Raw genomic sequence first — 21,853 nt, forward strand, 5'->3', positions numbered from 1 at the left:
ACAGAGATAAAAAGTAAATGTGCAGGGATTTATTTTGTCAAAGGCCATTTGGTATAAATTTTACATGAGATTTCAGCTTCCATTGCTGGGGATTGATACCCTATTAAAAAGCACGACCTGCAGAAATACAGGAATGATAAGACCCATTAGTAAGGTACCATTTTATTCACTAAGGATTAGAAATTAATTAAAAATCAGTTGTGGATCATCTGAGAAATAGCTGCTTTTGTCTTTTGTGTAAGCTTGTAGCTTGAAATTAAAGAGATTGACAATGTTTCTGTGAAGTTGGCTGTTTTGCTCTGTTGCCATCCTAGGTGAATATGATTTTTCTGTTTTGTAACCTGAGGGACTTTGCTTTGGATTGTCCAAAAGATGACCACTGCCTCTTTAACAGTAGCTCCTGTACTCAAAAGCTTACACTGCTGAGTTGCCTTCACTGAGTTAAAGGAGCTCAATTCCTTTAGTCCTTTCTGTACAGATGTTTCTAAGTTTCTGTTCTTACACTGTTGGTTGTGTGTTGCAGTTCCGTGATGTTTTATCTAGGCTGTATTTTCATGTGAGAATACCTTGGAAAAGTTACAGAAGCCTTGCCAAAGTCAAAGTATATCCTGTTTTATCACTTCCCATTTGTTCACTAGATTTGCTATTCTGTCAGAGGAAACTAGATTTCTCTGATCAGGACTGACCAGCTATTATAAAGACATTATTTACATATTAATTGCCTAACAATTACAACTTACTACTTTAGAATCTTTGGAAGTACCTTAAGTTAAATTCTAAGTTATTACCTAATGTTTTTAAGGTTTGAGTTTTTCTTAACCTATTTTGAAGTTTAGGTACTGGTTGTGTTTTCTTTCTCTAGTTGCTTTTCTAGATTTTTCTCAATTTCCTTAAACTTTTCTGTACTGTCACTAGAAGTTCAGAGCTTTCCAGCCACTTTCCTTAGTGCTCTGAAGTGAAATAGTTTCCCATACTTCTAACTTGTCTGTAATCTTATTGGTATTACACTTTCCACGATTCCTGTCATGTTAAGACTCAGCTAATGATGTAATTTACCAGTAATCTTTTCTGGTGCACATTTTAGCAAAGATGCTTTACTTCTCAGTATTATCTTTGTTTATGCTATTGTATTTAATAGTGGATCAGTCCTTTCCATTGACATATTTGTAAAGAAGCCTTTCAGTCCAATTTTTGCCCTTGTGCTTATTCTGTGCTAGAAGGATAAATTGGGGTCAGAGATCTTTTCAGGTGCTATACTACAGAAACATTCTTGGGCTGCACTCTTGTGGAACTGCACACTGAAGTTGTCATTCTGTAATTCCACTGCTTTGCAGCAAACGAGGCAGTTGTTTAGTCCTTTACATTTAGCTTTGGCAGATGACTTGGTTTTTTGGCCTGCATGACTTCCTCTGCTCTCATGCTGTTCAGATCTGGCTCCCTGAGGATTCATTCAAGCACCAGTATTGATAAAAAAGTCAGGGGAAAGACTTAGGATACACTTTCCCAGAAAAGCTTAATTTGCTACAGAGATATTCCTGCAGACAGTATGTGCTCAAAAGAATTATAGTTTGCTACCATGGGGAAAGACATACTAAAGGAAGTGGCAAGGAAGGGACTAACACAACAACTGGGATGCTTGAATAAGTCATGAACGACTTCCAGTTGTATGTGAGAGGGCTTTTGTGCTTTACTGCTTTTTTTCCACATCCTCTAATTCTGAACTCAGAATTTTGTAACTCTAACTAAAATAAGAGAAATCAAACTCTCTTGCTTCTTTGCATCCTTCCTCTAGCCTGGAGTAGTCTTTTATATGTTAAATACGCTAGGTGCAATGGGGCTTATCCTTACGTTTAATTTCAAAACTAGTTCACTAAAATGTTTTGATGACTGTTAGTAATAATGCTGAGGAAACAGCTCTGCTGATGAAACAGTACTGACCATTCCAACTAATCATTAGCCTGCTTTCTAGTCCCTTTCAGATGCTCTGATTTCACTCCAGATGGTCTATCCTCGACGAAATCTCTCAGCTGACCAGTGGAGAAACGCACAACTGCTGAGCCTCATCAGTGCCCCCAGCACAATGCTCAATCCTGCACAGTCTGACACAGTATGCTCTTTTAAGTTACATTCTATGATAGAGTTCAGTAAGGTTTTCTGTAAAAGAGTTGTCTGTTGGATTTCCTCTATGTGACTTTTAATCAGAGAAGTAATTATGCTGATTAGAGCAGGGGGAAAGTTTTCTCTCATTAAGTAAAGTTTCTGTTACGTTACGTTGTGCCTTCAGCTTCAGTGATTTGTTGACCAGAAGATGAGGGGAAGCAATGTTAACTTCTGCAGTTGTAAAGGGGAGGAATCCTTTGTACCCTCTCAGGTGTTTGTGAGCCAGGAGACTGGAAATCAGAGCTGATCCTTCCTTTAAAATTTATGTTTGCACTTGCTGCCTCAGCTGTGATAGGAATAGGAATGGTAATCTTTCTGAAAAAAATGGAAGCTTTAATGACTGTCAGATTGTGATTAGTATCCATCAAAAGCTTTTAATTCTTGAATGTTGTTAAATACAATGTTTATTGAAAATAAATATTTGTCCAAATTTGTTGAAGGTGTTGGAGGGTATGGAAGCTCACTTAATATTCTAACCCTCAATTTCTGAAGTGCTGAAACACTGAATCACTGTCAGTGGGCAGTGGCCTTCTATGATGAGCATTTAGGGCTTTGTTTGTCCCTTCTTGCTAAGAAGTACTTACAACTAGTGTGCTACAAATTACTGTTTCTTTAACAGATGCCATGTGAATACCTGTCTCTGGATGCAATGGAAAAATGGATCATTTGTGAGTAAAATATTCTGAAACAGCTCATGGTTGTATTAAAAAAAATTGGTTAACATTTAAAAGACTACTTGCTTTCTGTACTGTACAACAGCTGTATTAATTACAGCTATTAATTACAATTAATAGCTTGATTAAATTTCATTTGTACTAATATGCAGTGAAGCTAGAATTTAGCATGTGCTGCTGGAATAGAGTGTGTCATCAGTTTGTTCCAGACTTTGACTGGAAGTGAGGGCTTCAGTAATTCTGATGAAAGTAGTCAAGTAGTATCAGCATAAAGTAATTAATTTCACACAAATATTGCAAAAATACTTCCATTAGAAGGGGGGAGGGAGGTATTTTTTATATATTGGAAAATGTTATACATTAAAGAGTTTACTAATGATCTATGCAAACTGTTTATACAAAGTACATAATCATCTCACTGTTCTCTTACTGTCTTTGTGCATCTGATTTGTGACATACATCAACGTGAACTTTTGAAGTTGGATTTATTTTGTGCCATGGAATCCTAAATAGTGATGCTACAGCTTTGAATCTTTGGAAGCTTGCACTTCAAAGCAGCTCTTGCTTGGCTCTGTTTCGAGACGAAGTGTTCCATATTCACAAAGCTGCAGAAGATTTGTTTGTAAACATAAGAGGGTAAGTTTTTGTTCTCCTTTCAGAATATCTGCTAAAACCACCATATTTCTTGAAGAACTGTTTCAAACAGATTACTTGTGTTTCATTTAAGTTCTGCTTAGGTACACATACATTTTTGCTTGGTATCTTGACTGTTTCTTTAATGCATAAATTTAAGGGGCCTGATTTCATAACCACCACACCTTTTTTTATCTCTGTTCTGAAAGCCTGGTGAATCAGTCTCTAAAATGGCAAGTCTCTAAGATTGATGATCTCACCCACAAATCTTGATTTACTGAAGGGAAATGATATTATGAATGTGGGGTGTGCTTGAAAAATTGCATCTTGCTGCCACTTTTTCTGCAGTACATTATATGAAAACTCAGAAATAAAGTTGAGACCTCTAGCAGCAAACACCAAGAGCACTTGGGTAGATTTTTGGTTTGGGGGTCTAATTTTGGCATTTAGCTCAGCCTCAGGACCTGGTGTGCTTTTTCTGCTGTATCCTGCTTGCTGTAACATTGTAGCTCCTGTCATGTCCCACTCAGCTCTTACTAAAATGTGCTACTGATTCTTATGCCACATCTGATTGATTTTTACTTGCAGCTACAACAAGCGTATTAATGACATCAGGGAGTGCAAAGAAGCTGCTGTTTCACATGCGTAAGTGTCTTAAAAAGTTCTTCTGACAGGTTTTAGGATTGGTTTTCTTAAAGCAAAATTATAAAGATGTACAAACAGAATTTGTCAAATGCAGAATTAGTCATGCATTTTCAAATGAATAATTTACTGATTGTTCTTTTACATCTGGATTTGCTTAATGGCATTACCAATTTAATTTCCCAAGTTCTGGATTATTTTTCAAATTATCAGGATGGAAACATTTAGTTTATTCATTAGTTATGTTTTGTCTGATTACTAAAGGTGAGTTGCAGATTAAACAAAAATGTAATGTAGTCAAATGCACATCACAGAGAGGGGGCAGAGAACTTAAGGCTCAAATTTATTGATGCTTCAAGAATATATGGTATTGGTGATAAGGATGCCAATTTTTTGAAGCACATTCTTCAAAATTCTGAACTTTTGAAGTTGGTGTCATATAATCTGCCTATGCTTGGTCTTAAATGCTTTTGAAAATCAAGTTTTCTGTGTCTGGCATAGTGGATAATGTGTGTTCTTTTGATGCAGTGGTTCAATGCATAGAGAGAGACGCAAGTTTTTACGTTCTGCACTCAAAGAACTAGCCACTGTCTTGTCTGACCAACCAGGCCTGTTGGGTCCCAAGGTAATGACAGCTTTTTTGGTTTGCATTTCAGCAAAAACCAGTGTGCTTCTCAATGGTAAATCCAATTTTTCTTTTCTTTGGGGGGAAAAAAATCTTCACTCTGAGAAAACCTACTTAATTTTTAAAGTTTTTGGGTTTTAGGGACTAGTTCCCTCTTGAGTGCACAAACTATTCAGCTGTTGTGTATTTTGATAAGCTTGTCAACAATTTTTGTTTTTCAGGCACTTTTTGTATTTATGGCATTATCCTTTGCTCGGGATGAAATCATTTGGCTTCTTCGTCATGCAGATAATATGCCAAAGAAGAGTGCAGATGATTTCATAGATAAGTACGTGCAATTTTAATGCAATACCTTCAATACTAGAATTTCACAGACAAAATAAATTTGAAGGCAGTGGAATCTCAGAATTGGTTTGCTATATGAAGCAGCTGGGAATGTTCAGAAAATTTTTATTTGGGAATATTAAGTGTCCCACCAAAACAGAAAACTAGAAATACTGTCCTAGAAATTGGAGCACATCAATGAAAATTCATTTATAAAATAAAAAGACTTCCTATAAAAAGTTTTGGTTTTCTACTTTGAATAGGCAAAAATAAAGGTTTTTCACATGTCTTCACTAATTTTGCATCGATCAAATCAATGAAGGAGGCAAGAAAACTTTCAAAAAGCTTTATTTGTTGATTTGTAGATTGTCTCTTGTAGCAAAACTGTCTTTTAAATCAGCCAAGCTTTAGTTATGTAATACAGCTTTAGTGTCACCATAAACAGATAGTAAAAATGAGAAATATGATTGCAAGATCTTACAAGTGTGGATAGGCAGGAGACTTCTCAAGATTATTGGACACAAGATTGAACTGAAAGACTGCAGGATTTTAAACAAGTAACAACCACAAGGCCAGTTATAGAGCTTGGGTGGGAAAATCTTGGATTCTCTCCACTGGATTTAAGTGTTAAGGAAAGATGGAGTTTCCAGAGTCTCTGTGAAACAACCTGTGCTAGTATTTCACCATCCTCATGGCTTGGAAAAAAAAAGCCAGAAAAGCAGTTATTAAACTTGTATTTTCCAGGTTTAACTACTCTTTGAGAAAAATGTTTTTTTCAAATTGAGGTGTACAGAAGGGCTTCTTATTCAGAAAAAGAACTGAATAGTTATACACACCTTTGAGGATAACTATGGTGATATCCTGCTAACTTATATCCTGTTGAGTGGATTTGACCTTGCAGAGAAAATTGCCTCTGTAAGCTTCTTTTACCACATATACAAATATTTTTCTACAGAAATTAGCTGTTGATAATTGCTTTAAAAGCAAGGTATAGGAGGAAATTACCAAGATAGAAATTTGTTTTAATATTTTGAGTGACTTTTCTGAGCTTTTCCTTGTTTTTTTGGCTAGGCACATAGCTGAGCTGATATTCTACATGGAGGAGCTCAGGGCACACGTGCGGAAATACGGACCAGTGATGCAGAGATATTATGTACAGTATCTCTCTGGCTTTGATGCAGTGGTCTTAAACGAGCTGGTGCAGGTATGGCAACATCATGGTTTTGGATTCTTAAATGCTAATTTTAACAAGGGCTTTTTTCCCAAAATGACACCAAAATTCCAGTTTGTGGATTTTGGTGAACGTTACGGAGTAAAACAAATTAACTTACTGTTTAATTCTGGGATTTAGAGTTGTACTCGTGGTTTTTATATAGAATCACAGAATATCCAGAGCTGGAAGGAACCCACAAGGCTCATCAAAGTCCAACTCCTGGCCCTGCACAGGACACCCCAACAATCCCACCCTGTGCCTGAGAGTGTTGTCCAAACGCTCCTGGAGCTCTGGCAGCCTTGGGGCTTTGACCCAAGCCCTGGGGATCCTGCTCAGTGCCCATCCACTCTCTGAAGGAGGAACCGTTTCCTAATATTTTCCTTTCCTTTTCCCAATATTCAGCCTAACCCTCCCCTGACACAGCTTCATACAAAGTGGTATGAATTTATATACTCCAGTATTCATATATGAATATTATGAAGCACTGTTATGTTTAGAGACTGTGAAACAGGTACTGTCACTGAAGGAGTGTAGAAACCTTTTCTTATTTAGCCCAACCAAGAAAGGATAAACTTTCTGAAGTGCTTTGCTTTTATTTCTTGGTGACCCCACTAGATGGAGCCCAAACTGAAACGAGAGGAAAAATGGGCTTGAATTTTAGTTGTCATTAATTCATAACAGCTGTCAAGCACCAGATTAGACAAGTGCCTGAGAGGTAATTTGGATTTTTTTCAGTCTTTAGGTTTCAATGTCAATTTTGCTGGAATTATGAGAAACTTCTTCATTGGATTACTTACAGAAGTGTGGTCCTATTTAGTAAAACTACAAAGATTTATGTTGCATGTTGTAAAATTTGAATGTTTAATAAAAAAAATTAATTTTTAGTTAAAAAAAAAGTTGAGGGAGGGGTTTTTTGGACCTAAAGTGATGCTGATGTGGGCTCCACTATATCTTGCCATAGCCAGGTTTTCTTTGCAGACAGGACAGAAAAATGTAGTATTGCTACATTTACTGACAGATGTTCCCATTTTGAGCTGTTGTTGGTTTGGAAGCAATCTTTTCTAGGTATTTGTCATCAGCCAATGAATTAAAAAGTGAAAACTATATATTAAATAGCACTATTTGAAATATTCCATTGATTAAGTTACCTCTTGTAGGTTTTTGGACATTTCAGTGTATAGCTGATAAATGGGGCATGGATATTGGCATTGTTTCATAAACCAAGTTTAAAGTAATAATAGTAATAATAATAATAGCAACAACATTTCTTTTAGAATCTTTCAGTGTGCCCAGAGGATGAATCAATCATCATGTCCTCCTTTGTAAACACAATGACCTCACTAAGTGTGAAACAAGGTAAGTTTAAATGAACTTGGAAAATTGGTAACAGACTGGCAGATTCCTCTGAAAAGTTTCATCACTTTTGTTTCATGTAATCAGTAGAAGGAGATAAACTGCATTTATTCTCTGGTTTCTCTTTCATTTTTTTATCTGCTTCTTGTAGTGTGTCCCTTTTACAAAGGATGCTATTGGGTAGTAATTGTGCCTTTTAATATAGAAAACATATTACACATATTTTCATCTAGTTTTTTAATTCCTTTTACTGCAGCTGTACTGGATCACAATTCTTGGGTAAACACATGAGGTTCATTACCCAAATAATTCTTTAATACTTTGGGGTTTTTAGAAGGTCTGATATAGTATCTGAATTTGTTATTGTTTTCTAAGGGTTTTCTGTTCTATATTTTTCCCTGATGCAGTTGAAGATGGAGAGGTATTTGACTTCAGAGGAATGAGATTAGATTGGTTCAGATTGCAGGTAAGAATGCCTGATGTTTCACTACCTTAAAACCAAAATGTTTCATAGATTACTACTGTTCTAGATTACTCTCACATTGCAAGTAGGCGACAGGCTATCTAAAAACAACCTACTCTTAAAATCAAACAAATACTTCAACAGATAATTTGCTATGTTTTGATATAACGTTGTCTGCTTCGGGTACTTTTTGCAAATCATCCCTTGGGGTGTTTATAACAGTTCAGAAATAGAATGTGTTGAGGCTGAGCTGTTTGGTGGGTGTGCAGAGTGTGATTCAACGTGCCTACACTGGTAAGGGAGAGATTACAAATTTGTGTTTTGCCAATACATTTGTTCTGCAGTTTGTCTGTGAATTAGTGCCATATCCAGTGGTTGTTTAGGGACTTGACTGAAAGGCAGCTTGCTGTTTTTTAAGCTCTAGTGGAAAGAGAAGAATCCCTGCATGGTCTTTAAATACACAGGTATCCTGTGCATAGCACAAACAGTATTTAACATTGGTATTGAGCAATAGCAATGGAATTTGCACAAAACCAGCTGCAGATATAACATAGAAATTGTGTTTTCTTTCCAGGCCTACACCAGCGTTTCTAAAGCTTCACTTGGCCTTGCAGACCATAGAGAACTAGGAAAAATGATGAACACAATCATTTTCCACACAAAAATGGTAGATTCTTTGGTGGAGATGTTGGTGGAAACCTCAGATCTTTCTATCTTTTGGTATGCTATTAAATTGACTGTACAGGTTTTTTATTATTTATTGTTTGGTTTGTCCTTGCAAGTGTAATTTATAAATAACAGGCTTTGTAGGAAGATAGGCCAGTGTAAAAATCAATTGGAATTTCTGGTTTCTGACAGAATTAATTTGAAAAAGATATTTATGAACATTTGTCAGACATATTCTGACAGTCATATAATTGATCAGGAATCATTTGCGTATTTTTCCTCAATACTTTTTTGACAAAAAGTGCAAGTTTTAACAGTCCCTCTGTGGAAACATCAGAATTTAAAAAATGATTATGATAATAATAATAATGTAAAATAGATGTGCAAATAAAATGCATGAGAAGTAAAGGCAGAAAACAAACAAAAATGATGAAAGCATGGGGTAGTTTTTGGTATATAAAACGTGTATGGTCACATTTGGTTTGTGTGAAGTAAACCTTATTTGCAGAAAAAAAATATACTTAGTACATTTAAATGTCTGATTAATAACTGATTAATTCTGTTCAGTTTTTATAGTCGTGCTTTTGAGAAGATGTTTCAGCAGTGTTTGGAGCTTCCCTCTCAATCCAGATACTCAATTGCATTCCCACTGCTTTGCACTCACTTTATGAGCTGTACCCATGAACTATGCCCTGAAGAGGTAATTTTCAATTTTAGTTATTTTCATCTCTTATTCAACAAAGAGTGAACTAGAGCTGAACACTGCAAGAAGGTGTTTATTATGGTTTAATATTTGAGGGAGGAGAGTGCTAAAAATGTAAAAATAGAGGTAAAACAAGTAGATACCTTGTTAGATGACTCTTCATGCATACATCTCTAGATCCTTTTCTCAAGTGAGAGAATTTTGATCTTTGCTTTAAAGAGGGATTCGCTAGGGTACAAAAATTAGGCTTAGATGCTAGTAAATCCCCTCTGCCTGTTAAAACTTGGAAGCAACAGTTTTCCTGTTTAATGATTTATAAACTCATGGTTGGGAGATGGAAAGAGGAAGTTGGGGGTTCTGTATGGCTTGTTATAGTTTCCTTCAGTAAGAAAAAAAGTGATACATAGCATAATGCAAGCAGTTGCTTTGGTCACAACTGGGTAATGGAAACCCTGTTGGTTAGAGTTAGAATTTAAAAAAATACTGTTGCTTGGAGAAATGGATTCTTTGTTAAAGGAAGCAGTTAGAATCTGAGGAAATTCTTTCTATTTTTGTTGTAAGGGCATAAATCCTTTAGTACATTTCCTGTATGTTCATTGACTTTGAAATTAGTCTGGGAGTTAACTTGGCCATTTTTATCTAGTGCTCATGAAAATGTTGTTTTCATTTCTAACAGCGCTCATCTGAAACAATTAGTTGAATAAGATTTATTGTAATATACACAATATGGGGTTTTCTTATTTAAAAATAAAATTCCTTTCTGCTAAACTTCATTGCAATATACATCTGTATAGGTATTTTCCTTGTATGCTTGGCTATAAATAGCAGCCAATGCTATTTATATTAGACAAGCATTAAAAGGTTTCCAGGAAAGCTGAACCCTTCAAGACAAGAGACATCTTTGAGAGCAGTTATAGTAACAGTAAGAAATCAGTAGCCAAAGTCTACTGGACACTAGTTACTGTGCATTCAGCTGCAGCAAGCACATTCTGTCACAGCCAGCAGAACTTGAAATTCAATATCTGAATTGTATTCCTTGGTAACTATTATCATTTTGGAAAAATAATCTTTGCTGTGCTGCGTACAGTGTGTCATAGTGTGGCTGATAGAAAGTAAACATCAGTGGTGAAAGGAGGATTTCAGCAAGACAGAGACTGTGCTTGTGCAGATCTAGTGAGAAAGGAACAGAATCCAGAAATTAATGCAGCAGGGCTTTATTATTGACTTTCTCAGTGATCTGAAGGACACTGCTTTCTCTATAGCTTGAGTTGCATGCTCTTTTCCCCCTAGACTTAGTATTGGCACATATTAATGAGGAGGACATTCACAGAGACCTTGGAATATTGGACACATTAAAGCAGATTTGGTCCAAAATTAAATGTGGAAACCTACTTATTTACACTTTTTTTTGCCTCTTTTTACAAAAAATATTTTAATGGTGACTTTGAAAATTTCATGGTTCGAATTGCTTCCAGAAGGAAAAAAATAGCCTAGAGTCAAGATTATTGAGGACTAATGAATTTATTATTTCCCATATCCTAGTTCTGTGATTAGTGAACTGTTCTCTGCGGTGCTGTAGGACTGATGGGAAACTGAAAATCTTGTTTCCTTTTCTCCCTTTTGAACAGCGACATCATATTGGGGATCGTAGCCTTTCCTTGTGTAACATGTTCTTGGATGAAATGGCCAAGCAGGCTCGAAATCTTATCACAGACATTTGCACAGAACAATGTACACTGAGTGATCAGGTGAGTATGGTTGTGTCTGTTTTAATTCTCCTTTGAGATTTTCTCCATTCAACTTTCTGGATATTTTCTGTTCGCTTCTCTCTCTGTATTTTTGGGTAAACTTTCTGTTTATAAAATTGAAGGTGAATTGAGCAAGAATTGTTAATACTAGAATTGTGTCAAAGGAAGAATGTGTTATTTGTGTGATGAAATCTGCTAAAAAACCCTGGATTTTAATTTGGAAGGGCTGTTTCTTTTTGTTTACTAGTTGTTGCCAAAACATTGTGCCAAAACCATCAGTCAAGCAGTGAACAAGAAGTCAAAAAAACAGACTGGAAAGAAAGGAGAACCTGAAAGGGAGAAACCAGGAGTAGAAAGCATGAGGAAAAACAGATTGGTTGTGACAAAGTAAGCTGCTTCTTCTGTTCTTTTCACCTTGAATCCCAAGTCAAAATGTGTTTCACACATTTCAATATGTTTTCCATATTGAATGCTTCTTGCTTAATTTGTTTGAATAAATTTAATTGGCTGGATGTTTGACAGCTTTGCAGTTTGTGAGCTTATGATGCTTCTATGGCTTGTGCAGTGACTGAATTTTGTTACTTAGGTAATAGGAATTTTTGTCACTTGAATTTATCCCTTGGCTGTTTCCTTTCCTGAGCAGAAAGAATCCCTTGTGCTGTAGCTAGGCTTCCTGAATAGTCATATTAAGTGTGGGCATGTGAGCCCAAGGAGTGGGTGGCATCTTTGATTCTACCTTGCTTTAGCACTTTTAAGTACAGGCTGGACAGGAAGTTCTTACTGTCTCCTAAATCACTTAAACACTATTCTTTTTTGGGGGAGGTGTAAAAAAAAAAGTCTGTATATAGATTAAAAAAATATATCTCACATCACTATATGCAATGCAGATCAATATGCAGCTGTAGGATGTGTTCTTGGCCAAAATATTGGGTTTTAAATATGCTAGGGAAGTGTCTCAGAGCAGAACACAATAATGAAGAGTTAGACCTGTACTTGCTTTTGAAGCATTATCCATTCAGTATGTGCCTTCCTTGATAATATACACTTCTGTTATATTAAATATTTTTCTTAATTTCTTGTGTGTTCTTAAAGCCTGGACAAACTGCATACTGCACTTTCTGAGCTCTGCTTCTCAATCAATTATGTACCAAACATGGTGGTTTGGGAGCACACGTTTACCCCAAGAGAATATTTGACATCTCACCTGGAAATCCGCTTTACCAAGTAAGAAACATTGTAGAGTTAGAGGCATTGATACACAAGATAAGCCTTTGTAGTTTGTGTTGGAAATATTGTGTACTTACTGCATTAAACTAGGTTTTAAAGGTGGATTGTGAAAACCCTGAATAGAATCCCAGCAAAAGGATTATAAGATACATGTGCAGACATACACACTATAGTAAATTCCTGTTTTAAAATAAAATATGTTGAAATCCATATAATCTGTTCAACAGCCACATCCTGCATTCCCAATCCTGTGTATTTTGTAGGAGCTGGTGATGGCTGGTTTTAGGCATGTATTAAGACATGTATTCCCACCATTCCTTTGCACAGTGCTGGGGTGGTTTTGAGTATTTGAGTCCACTGCCTTGCTGAAAGGAAGTCTAAAAATCAAAAGTCAAAATCTGACAAAGCCAACTGAGAATATGTGCAGTTACTTTTTTTTTTAAAATAATAAATTGTTTGATATTCTTGTCTGGTCTTACCTTGATCTTCCCATAATTTTTTACAGAAATAGGCAAATGGCAGCTTCTGCACAGCACTTCACGTTAGACCAGCCAGCTATCCTACTTTTCATACCAAAGATTACTGGTTATATATTTCCAGCAGGGTATAAGGCTTAATCAGTTTCATCATTAAGACCTAATATTAGCCCTCTGGAGCATTCCATCAGTAAATAAGGTGGCATGAAAATGAAGATAACCTCATGATGTTTTAAGAAGTCAGCTCTTCAGGCTTATGAACTTGGACCAGTGTTGGTCACTTGTGCTTATTATTTTGGTTTGGGGGAGGTCAGCTTGTGGAGTGGGGCTGAAGCAACAGGCACATTACTTTCAGAGACTGCTTTCTTTTTTTTTTTTGCTTCATGAAAGAAATGAAACTTGTTAGCAGAGCAGAATGGATATGCAATTTATAATTATTTTTCAGACTTTCAAGTGGCATTTCATTCAGGGGCTTGCAGTGTTCCTTAAAATACAGTGTTAATGTCTCACTGTTTGGATTTCTTTACTGTTTTAAGCTCCTATGTGTCACGTGTGCTTGGACTGGAGATTATTATGCCACTTAATCTTGTTATTGCATCAATTTTGAATTTATTTTAAAATAAGAGACTGCCTCAGAAGCAAACTACTGAAAATACTTATTTACATATGTTCAAGCAACAACAAAAAAGTTACTGTAAATAATGTGATGTTCTCCTCCTGAATAACTCATCCTGTTTACCTGTGATGAAGGTTGTGATCTACCAATTTCTTTTTTTTTAATTGCTGTTCTGTCTTTGAAATGTACATATTACTTAAAAGCTTAGCTCTTAAAAAGTCTGAGACCATTACAAATTGAAAATAAATACTACAATAAGTATTTGTTTACTAAGATTTTTTTTAAGGATACCCTGACACAGTTTTTTTGAGGACCTGGTTCCAGTGACATACTGACTAAGGTCCATGTATGTTAAAATGCAATATAAAGTCCTTTGTTCAGTTCTGCTCTAGCTTGAAAGCTAGCTTATGAACATTCGTTATTAGAAGCCTGGTTTTATTTCTAGTGAGAATTTGAACAAATTAAAGTATGCCATGCAATTTCTTGGCTCCTTGATTAAAGATAGAAATCACTGTGTTAGCTGAAGGGAGATATATTTTTCATAATAGGATTTTTGATTATTTACTTACTTTATATATTGGATATATTTTTCAATTCATACTATACTATAGCTATGTGATTTTTAAAAGAAATTTCAAACTCTAACAGCAGCTTTGGTCAGATAATATTTTGTGTTAATATGCTTTGAACACTTCAATAAATTATTGCTCTTGCATTTCCCAGCAGTTCTGCATTTTAAAAGACTCAACAAAATTAATTTATTTGCTAAAGTAGTTGTTACATAAGCTTTGCAGAGTGTGGGTTGCTCATATATATATGGTGGGGGGGGAACTTTATTTAAAAAGTGCTTGGTGAGTATTCTTAGTCTCATGAAGTTTTTACTGGAACCACAGATGCAGTTGTCTTTGGAATCCAAAAAGGTTTTTAAAAGTGCTGGTGTAGTCTGTGCATTGATCAGAGTTCTGTACTTGAGGATTTAAGAAGTATTCAAGTAAAGTGGATATTTTCCATGCTTGAAAGTGTTTCAGACCAGGTTGGATGGAGCTCTTGAGCAACCTGGTCTAGTGGAAGGTGTCCCTGTCCATGGCAGCAGGGGTCAAACAGGCTGGTCTTTAAGGTCCCTTCCAACCCAGGCCATTCTATGATTCTGTGAAAATCTGTGGATATAAAATCATCTTTTTAGCTTCATCTTTGCTGAATTTTACTAAGAAATGAATTGATTTGTTTCCTATCCTTTTGTTTCCAAAAGGTCAATTGTTGGAATGACAATGTATAATCAAGCAACACAAGAGATTGCAAAGCCTTCAGAGCTGTTGACCAGTGTCAGAGCCTATATGACAGTCCTGCAGTCAATAGAAAATTATGTACAGATTGACATTACACGAGTGTTTAACAACGTTCTGCTTCAGCAAACCCAGCATTTAGATAGTCATGGTGAGCCAACCATTACCAGTCTGTACACAAATTGGTAAGTATTGTATGAATGCTTGTTACAAATGTTTTAGAGATTTTTATTGGTTGCTGTTGTTTAATGAAAAATCTAGAATTGAAGAAGTGGAGTTATTTTAAATTTTCCTAAGTTTCCAACATCACATGTTTCCTTCTCTCTGTACCTGTTAAAAGCAGCTTGAAATTTGCCGGTTGGCAAACTTACATTTTTTATAGGGAGGAGACATAGAGTAAAACGCAAGCATCAGTTGAACTAAGAAATAAAGCTTTGTTGTCTGGGCTTTCCTGTCCCTTGTCTCACATCTGTGCTTCATCTGCATAGAGTATCCATGAAGATGTGCCTTTTCATCTAAAACATTTCCCCTTTCTGATAAGGTATTTGGAGACTTTGCTACGGCAAGTCAGCAATGGTCACATAGCCTATTTCCCAGCTATGAAGGCATTCGTGAATTTGCCTACAGAAAATGAGTTGACATTTAATGCTGAGGAATACTCTGATATATCAGGTAAGCTTTGATGTTTCTACTCAATATTTGTGAAGGACAGTTATTTTATTGCTTCAGTAATTGGAATAACAGCAAGTCTCAGAGCAACTGTTACTGAAATATCAGCTAACTCTTAGAGTTAACAGTTGTTAGCCTTCAGTAGTATTTTAAGTACTTTTTATTCTTGCTGCCTCTTGTCTCACTTTTCCTATTTTTGGTCAAAGTAGCATTGCATTTAAGCTAAAGAGATGGGTTTATTATGTGTTTGTGACTACTGCTTCAGTTTACGACCCTACAAATTCTTGTCTTTAAAATTATACTTTGGGGTAAAATATTTTTGCACTTTAAATACCATGCTAGATACATGATGGGCTGCAAATAAATGAAGATGGAATATTGGAAGTATAAGAGTTTCTTTTATTTCTCAGAAATGAGAGCCCTTTCTGAACTTCTGGGACCATATGGCATGAAGTTCTTAAGTGAAAGTCTGATGTGGCACATCTCTTCACAGGTTGCTGAGCTTAAGGTAACTTTGGAAGCTGGTGGGTGGGAATATTAATTGAAGTCTTCTTTAAACATTGAAGGAACTTCAATGTTCAGCAGAACACAAGAGATCTGCATTTTCTTAGCTGTTGATTGTCCTCTACATAAAGATAATCACTTTTCCCTTTCTGAAATAGGGTGCTTAGAATTGAGACTGCAAAAATATTTTTATAAGAATAAACAACCTATTTTTTGCTTGAAGAGAGTTTAAAAATACAGCTTGGCACAGCCTAAGTTCCTCAGCTAGCAGGAAATTTGGATCTGACATTTTAGAGATGTGATTATGCAATCTCTAATTTAAATTTTAATCTGATAAATATTTGGAGAATGATTTCAGAAAAGGTATTACATGTGCTCTAATCTTACAAGTTGCATATATGAGAACTGTTAAAAATTAGAAACAGACACATTTTCTTATCTTTTGGCCAAACTGAAATGAAAACTGCTGCACTTGAGTTTAACTGTCTCTGGCTATGGTCCTGGGACTTGGAGCTGTGTCTTTGCTTTTTCATATTATAGTGGAAGAAAATCTCAAGTAAACTGCACCAAGGTTTAACAATCTGACTTCCATTCTTGATTCCATTTTTCAGTTTTACCAACATTAAAGTTCAGCATATTTAGTGAAAGCAACAATCCCAAAGAATTGACTACTTTGTGAATTTATATTTTTTTTGTAATATGTACACTATTCTTTTAAAAAGCTGGGTGGTATAAGGACCTATTGTCTGATTTTCACAGAGTTAAATTACTTTGCTTTAAGATGTGGTACACATTGCTCAATACAAAAATCATGTTCTAAGGGGTATCCTCTGCTTTTTGATTCAGAGCTTGCTTTTGTGTATAGTAGTGACTGATGATAATATTGATTTTGGAGTCCCATTAAGAACACAGTGGATACATCTGTATTCTCTGGGGTAGTTGCTTTTCTGCCAAGTTGAAATGTCCTCAGTCAGGCATTTATGCAGCTAACATGCTGAAGTCTATAGCTGACATGAATCCTTGCTTCTTTATAGAAACTTGTAGTGGAGAACGTTGAAGTTCTAACACAAATGAGGACCAGCTTTGACAAGCCAGACCAGATGGCAGCACTCTTTAAAAGATTATCATGTGAGTATCTAACAAGATCCTGCTAAAGATAGGCAGTTATTTTCTATATTTGTCTTTGTAAAGAAAATGGGGAAAATTAATTTCTCTGTATTGAATATCCATAAGCAACAAAATTACGTGAGCTCCTACAAACTGATGGATCATTTTGAACTTTTTCAGTCTTCTCACATACAAAGTGAGATTTCAGTGTTATTTAGTGCACAGGCACAATATTAGTGATGAGTTTTGAGCATCATTTCAGGGATGATAATATCTAGCTGTAGCAGCAGTAATGTATCCTGGTACATAGCTTTAGAATGTGAAACAAAAAATAATTACAGTAAAGAGACATTTTTGTCCTCAAGAAAGCACAGAACTAGTGCTAGAATCCAGGACTGCCAGCTGTGTATGCTAGGTTTCATTCCAGAAAGTGGTAAATGTGATAGTCTTCCAAAAAAGAAAAATCCCATTGTGGATTCAGCTATAAAAACCTGCCTTAGCACTGGTTATTTTGGCTCTTTTAAGGAAGGGCTTTGTTTCAGTATCTTGTAATTTTCAATATTTTGTGTAATGTTTTGTTTCTCCTATTGAAGAATTGAGCTTATAAACTTCAACACTTTGTCTGTTGTTCTCTTTTCAGCTGTTGACAGTGTTTTGAAGAGGATGACAATTATTGGGGTTATCTTGTCTTTTCGGTCATTGGCACAGGAAGCACTTAGAGATGTAAGAAAGAACTGAATGTGTTCTGAATCATTTTCATTGTATTTAACTTAATGGAATGATAGAATATTTGAACCTTAACTGTTCAGGAATGCTACCTCTTAAAAGGTTGATGGCATGTGGGTAAAATGGCAATACTCAGTTGTAACTGAACTTTGAATTGCAACTTGGGGTGAGGGAATCTATTTTTTAAGTACTGTTCAGAGAGCTGTTACATTAAAACATCAAATTTAGTTTAGATCATGTTTTCTGTGTTTAGTCATTTTAAAGTCTTTTATTTCCCTTCTTTATTGCAAACATTTATTAGGCTTTAATATCTTAAATCTACAAACAAATACAAATGTGTTAAATAAAACCCATTAATAAGGAAAATAAGCCAGTAAAATAATGTTAATGTATTTGGTATATATAAATAAATAATGTTAATGTTATATGGTAGTGTCTAACTCATAATTAACATTGGAAGCAATTTTTCTCATTTTGTACATATTTGTGTCTCTTAGGTCTTATCCTACCACATTCCTTTCCTTGTAAGTTCCATTGAGGACTTCAAAGATCACATTCCAAGAGAGACTGACATGAAGGTAATGATTGGCTGAAGGGGTGGTAGAGTAGTTTTGGAGTTTACTGAAAATATGCAAGCAACAAGACTTTCATGTTTAGTGTTGAAAATCCAGACACAAAACTACCCTTTTTCTTTCCTTTTTTTTTTTTTTCCCAATTTTTTTTTCCCCCTGAGAGCTTAGTGCATGTGGATCTGCAGCCTCTTAATGTTCTGGGGAAAAAATCACAACCAACTGATAGAATAAGCACAATTCTCTATCTGCCTGTGATCACATTTGAGAACTTTGATAGGCTTCAGAACAAGATGTCTGATTTTTACCTTAAATTGAAATTTTTCATAAACCCACTGTATGAAATGCTTGTTTAAAAATGCTGTATTTGTAGATGTTGGCTGATACTTTAGATCTGGTATAGAAAATATGTCAGTTTCTTTTGAACATTAAAGAAAGATGTAGAAACAGCTAATTGGAAGTCAGGGTGTTGCTTTGGAGGTAATGTGGGAACATATATGACTTTTATTTGGCTTGGCACAAGAAAATTACCATCTGGTGCACTAAGTACAGACACAGCTGCTCAGTGGAGGTTAGAAACAAACACAATCTACAGTGTCTGTCTAATATTTGCCAAATCTCTGAAATTCCTTAGTGCCTCAAACTCCTTTTAAGCATGACAGCAAAACGTGCTTCATCATCTTGACATGAAAGCATTCAGTGTTGTCATTCTTCTGGTCCTCAGGTGGCAATGAATGTATATGAACTGTCATCAGCTGCTGGATTGCCTTGTGAGATTGATCCTGCCTTGGTAGTAGCACTGTCTTCCCAAAAATCAGGTAAGAAGTTCCAGCTTCAAAAATATAAATGTTAAAAAGAGAAGTGTTTAAAGTGCTGGGAGGAATCTTGTGTATTTTGACTTCTTTGTTTTCCTTCAGTACACATTATAAATGGCATAAGAATTACTTGTGCCTGCTGTTCATTGGTGTTAGCTTGAGAATCTTTTCAAATATGCATGAATGGATGTGCTGACCCAGAAAAGGTAGCAGGTAGATGTAGAAGGAATTTAATGGTGAACACTGCTGTAATTCAACAATGGCAATAAGAGTGTCTTGTGAACAGCTTGATCAGTTCTGTTGCACAGATGTGTGACAAATCTGTCAGCTGAGTAAGCATTAGGAACTGAATGCAGCTCGTGAATTTCACAGTATTTTGTTGCCAGTGTGTCCTACAAGTGATAACATGAGGTTTACAAGGGAAAACTGTAAAATAAACATGTTAGGGAATTAACATGTATCACGCTTCCTCTTTGTTGCTTTAAGGCACTGCTGTCTAAGCTTTTCAGTTTTGTTTACTCTGGCATGTTCAAAGACATGAATTAAGACTCCTAAGTGTTTTTTGATGGGCTTCAGCTTTTTTTCTTACTGAGCATTTCATTACTTTTTTTCCTCCTTGTATGTTCTGGATAGTTGATGTTAGAATAAGACCATGAATATTTTAAATGCTATATAAATTGTTTCTTCTTACTTCAATTGTAGTTATTTTGAGAGGAGAAAATACTATTCAATATTTGAATTTCAATCCCAAGCATAATTTCTTTGTGCACTTAGAACAAATACACTTTGGGTTGCTTTTTTTCTATCTGCATTATATGTATGATGTATGATATATGTATAATGTATAATATCTGGTATCTAAAATGCCATTTAAAATAGATTCTTTTCATTGTGGTACAGCTATGAAATGTTTAAGCTGGGTCAACAAAGAGAATTTCTGTATATTCTCATAATGGTTTATGATCTTGGATTTTGATTGTTACCTTTGGAGTTTGAAATATTTTGCTTTTATTCAGTTTTCATAGGGATAAATTCTGCGTGTCAATAATTGCTGACTTTTTTTAAACTAATCTTAGGCTAATGTGTGATGATGCTGCTATTTTTGTAAGCAGAAGGCTTTAGTGTGAATTGACACAAGTGCACCATCACCTTCTGCTCTTTTGCCAAAGGGAGATGCAAGAGAAGCTTTTCTTACCTTAGAGCAATAACTGGATTTATACCAGCATGAAAAGATCACTATTCTGTTTATGATATTTAAGACTTAGTAACTAAATCATGGCAACTAATAGCATGGCAGTGGCTTTTTGTTCTCCTAGATAAGAGACTGGACATTTTGCAGCTCTACTGTGTTTCTTTTGGCAAGACTGACATTAATATTCCTCTTTTCACAATACAAACATTGACTTAGTTGGATTTTGCTTTAAATTTCAATTTGGTCAAACATTTTACGTTCTACTCTACCTGCAGCTGAAAGGAAATATTTCAAGATTACTTCTTTAATTAAAGAACTTTCTTATTTTTGTTTTTTTAGAAAACATTAGTCCAGAAGAAGAATATAAAATTGCTTGCCTTCTAATGGTCTTCGTGGCTGTGTCCTTGCCCACTTTGGCTAGCAATGTGATGTCTCAGTATAGCCCTGCCATTGAAGGTAATGTAGAATCAGCTCAGTATTTGCTGGGAATGCTGTCTTTTACAATAGTTCTGGTAGTGTCTTGAATACATTCACCTTTGATATTTATTTATATTTTATAGTGAACTAATTTAAAAAGCAGTTAGCCTTAATTCAGGAAAATTCTTCTCAAAGCTTTAAAAACTTTAAAAAGCATTTACTTAACTCTTGCCTGAGATAACTTTCTATAAAAAATTAGTTTGGTATTTGAAATTTTCAGAATAGTTCAGACACTGCAGGGGGCAATCTTGTCCTAATGTGGAATCATTCAAGCACACATTCTGCATTAATGAGTGTGACACTATTTAATATAATATATTCTAGTAAGTATTAATGTTTTAGTAATCTTTACTTTGGCCTTGGACCAGTCATACAAGGTGTCCTTTCTATATTTTATGTGCTGTGTTCATATTGCCAAGCATAAAATTTTGGAAACAGAATCTGGAAGGTGTAAGTGGTGAACAGAATAATTTCCTACACAATAGTTCAACTTTCTTATTTAAAAAAAATAATCTTTGCCTCAACAAAATTCTTTGCACGTAATCCACAGTTTTCTTTCTAAGTTGAAGAAAGACAGACAGTATTGTTCAAACACATACAAAAGTCACCTTTTGGCTGTTCAAGCTATTTCCTTTGTAATGACTCACATAAAAGACCATGTTTATACTGCTTCCATTCACTGGGATGTATGTTTTCTCTAATTAGTTTTGAAACTTGCATTATTTTTAATTTGCTCAAAATTGTAACTCACAAAGTAAGTGTAAACTGGCTTCTGAATATTTAAAGTACCAGGAAGATAACAAAAATTTTGAAAGCTTTCTGTATCAGTGAATGTAGTATGTAAATCATGTTTTTTAGAGACCCAGGATTGTTGTTTTACATGGGATTAATCAGCCTTTTCTTCAGTTTTGAATTATTAGGGATCTGTTGACTCTAGTTTAATTTTAAAACAGATATCATGGACTTCTCTGGTTGTTGAAAATGTTAG

General features: G+C 35.3%; 1 protein-coding gene across 3 annotated transcripts in view; it reads left to right on the forward strand.

Moving 5' to 3' along the window:
- Positions 1 to 21,853, forward strand: part of NCKAP1 (NCK associated protein 1) — a 52,853-nt gene that overhangs the window by 23,247 nt on the left and 7,753 nt on the right. For all 3 annotated transcript variants that reach the window (XM_084209114.1, XM_084209115.1, XM_084209116.1), the window contains 22 exons: positions 1,970 to 2,107; positions 2,780 to 2,828; positions 3,314 to 3,470; positions 4,056 to 4,112; positions 4,638 to 4,734; positions 4,956 to 5,062; positions 6,130 to 6,262; positions 7,546 to 7,627; positions 8,032 to 8,090; positions 8,662 to 8,807; positions 9,321 to 9,453; positions 11,085 to 11,204; positions 11,452 to 11,591; positions 12,297 to 12,428; positions 14,773 to 14,991; positions 15,348 to 15,478; positions 15,886 to 15,983; positions 17,014 to 17,107; positions 17,727 to 17,809; positions 18,310 to 18,390; positions 19,106 to 19,199; positions 20,728 to 20,844. In XM_084209114.1, the coding sequence (XP_084065240.1) occupies positions 1,970 to 2,107; positions 2,780 to 2,828; positions 3,314 to 3,470; positions 4,056 to 4,112; positions 4,638 to 4,734; positions 4,956 to 5,062; positions 6,130 to 6,262; positions 7,546 to 7,627; positions 8,032 to 8,090; positions 8,662 to 8,807; positions 9,321 to 9,453; positions 11,085 to 11,204; positions 11,452 to 11,591; positions 12,297 to 12,428; positions 14,773 to 14,991; positions 15,348 to 15,478; positions 15,886 to 15,983; positions 17,014 to 17,107; positions 17,727 to 17,809; positions 18,310 to 18,390; positions 19,106 to 19,199; positions 20,728 to 20,844 (2,467 nt within the window). The remainder of the gene's footprint in view (positions 1 to 1,969; positions 2,108 to 2,779; positions 2,829 to 3,313; positions 3,471 to 4,055; positions 4,113 to 4,637; positions 4,735 to 4,955; positions 5,063 to 6,129; positions 6,263 to 7,545; positions 7,628 to 8,031; positions 8,091 to 8,661; positions 8,808 to 9,320; positions 9,454 to 11,084; positions 11,205 to 11,451; positions 11,592 to 12,296; positions 12,429 to 14,772; positions 14,992 to 15,347; positions 15,479 to 15,885; positions 15,984 to 17,013; positions 17,108 to 17,726; positions 17,810 to 18,309; positions 18,391 to 19,105; positions 19,200 to 20,727; positions 20,845 to 21,853) is intronic.

This window comes from Fringilla coelebs (genome assembly GCF_963513975.1).
Source record: "Fringilla coelebs genome assembly, chromosome: 7".
Taxonomy (NCBI): Eukaryota; Metazoa; Chordata; class Aves; order Passeriformes; family Fringillidae; genus Fringilla; species Fringilla coelebs.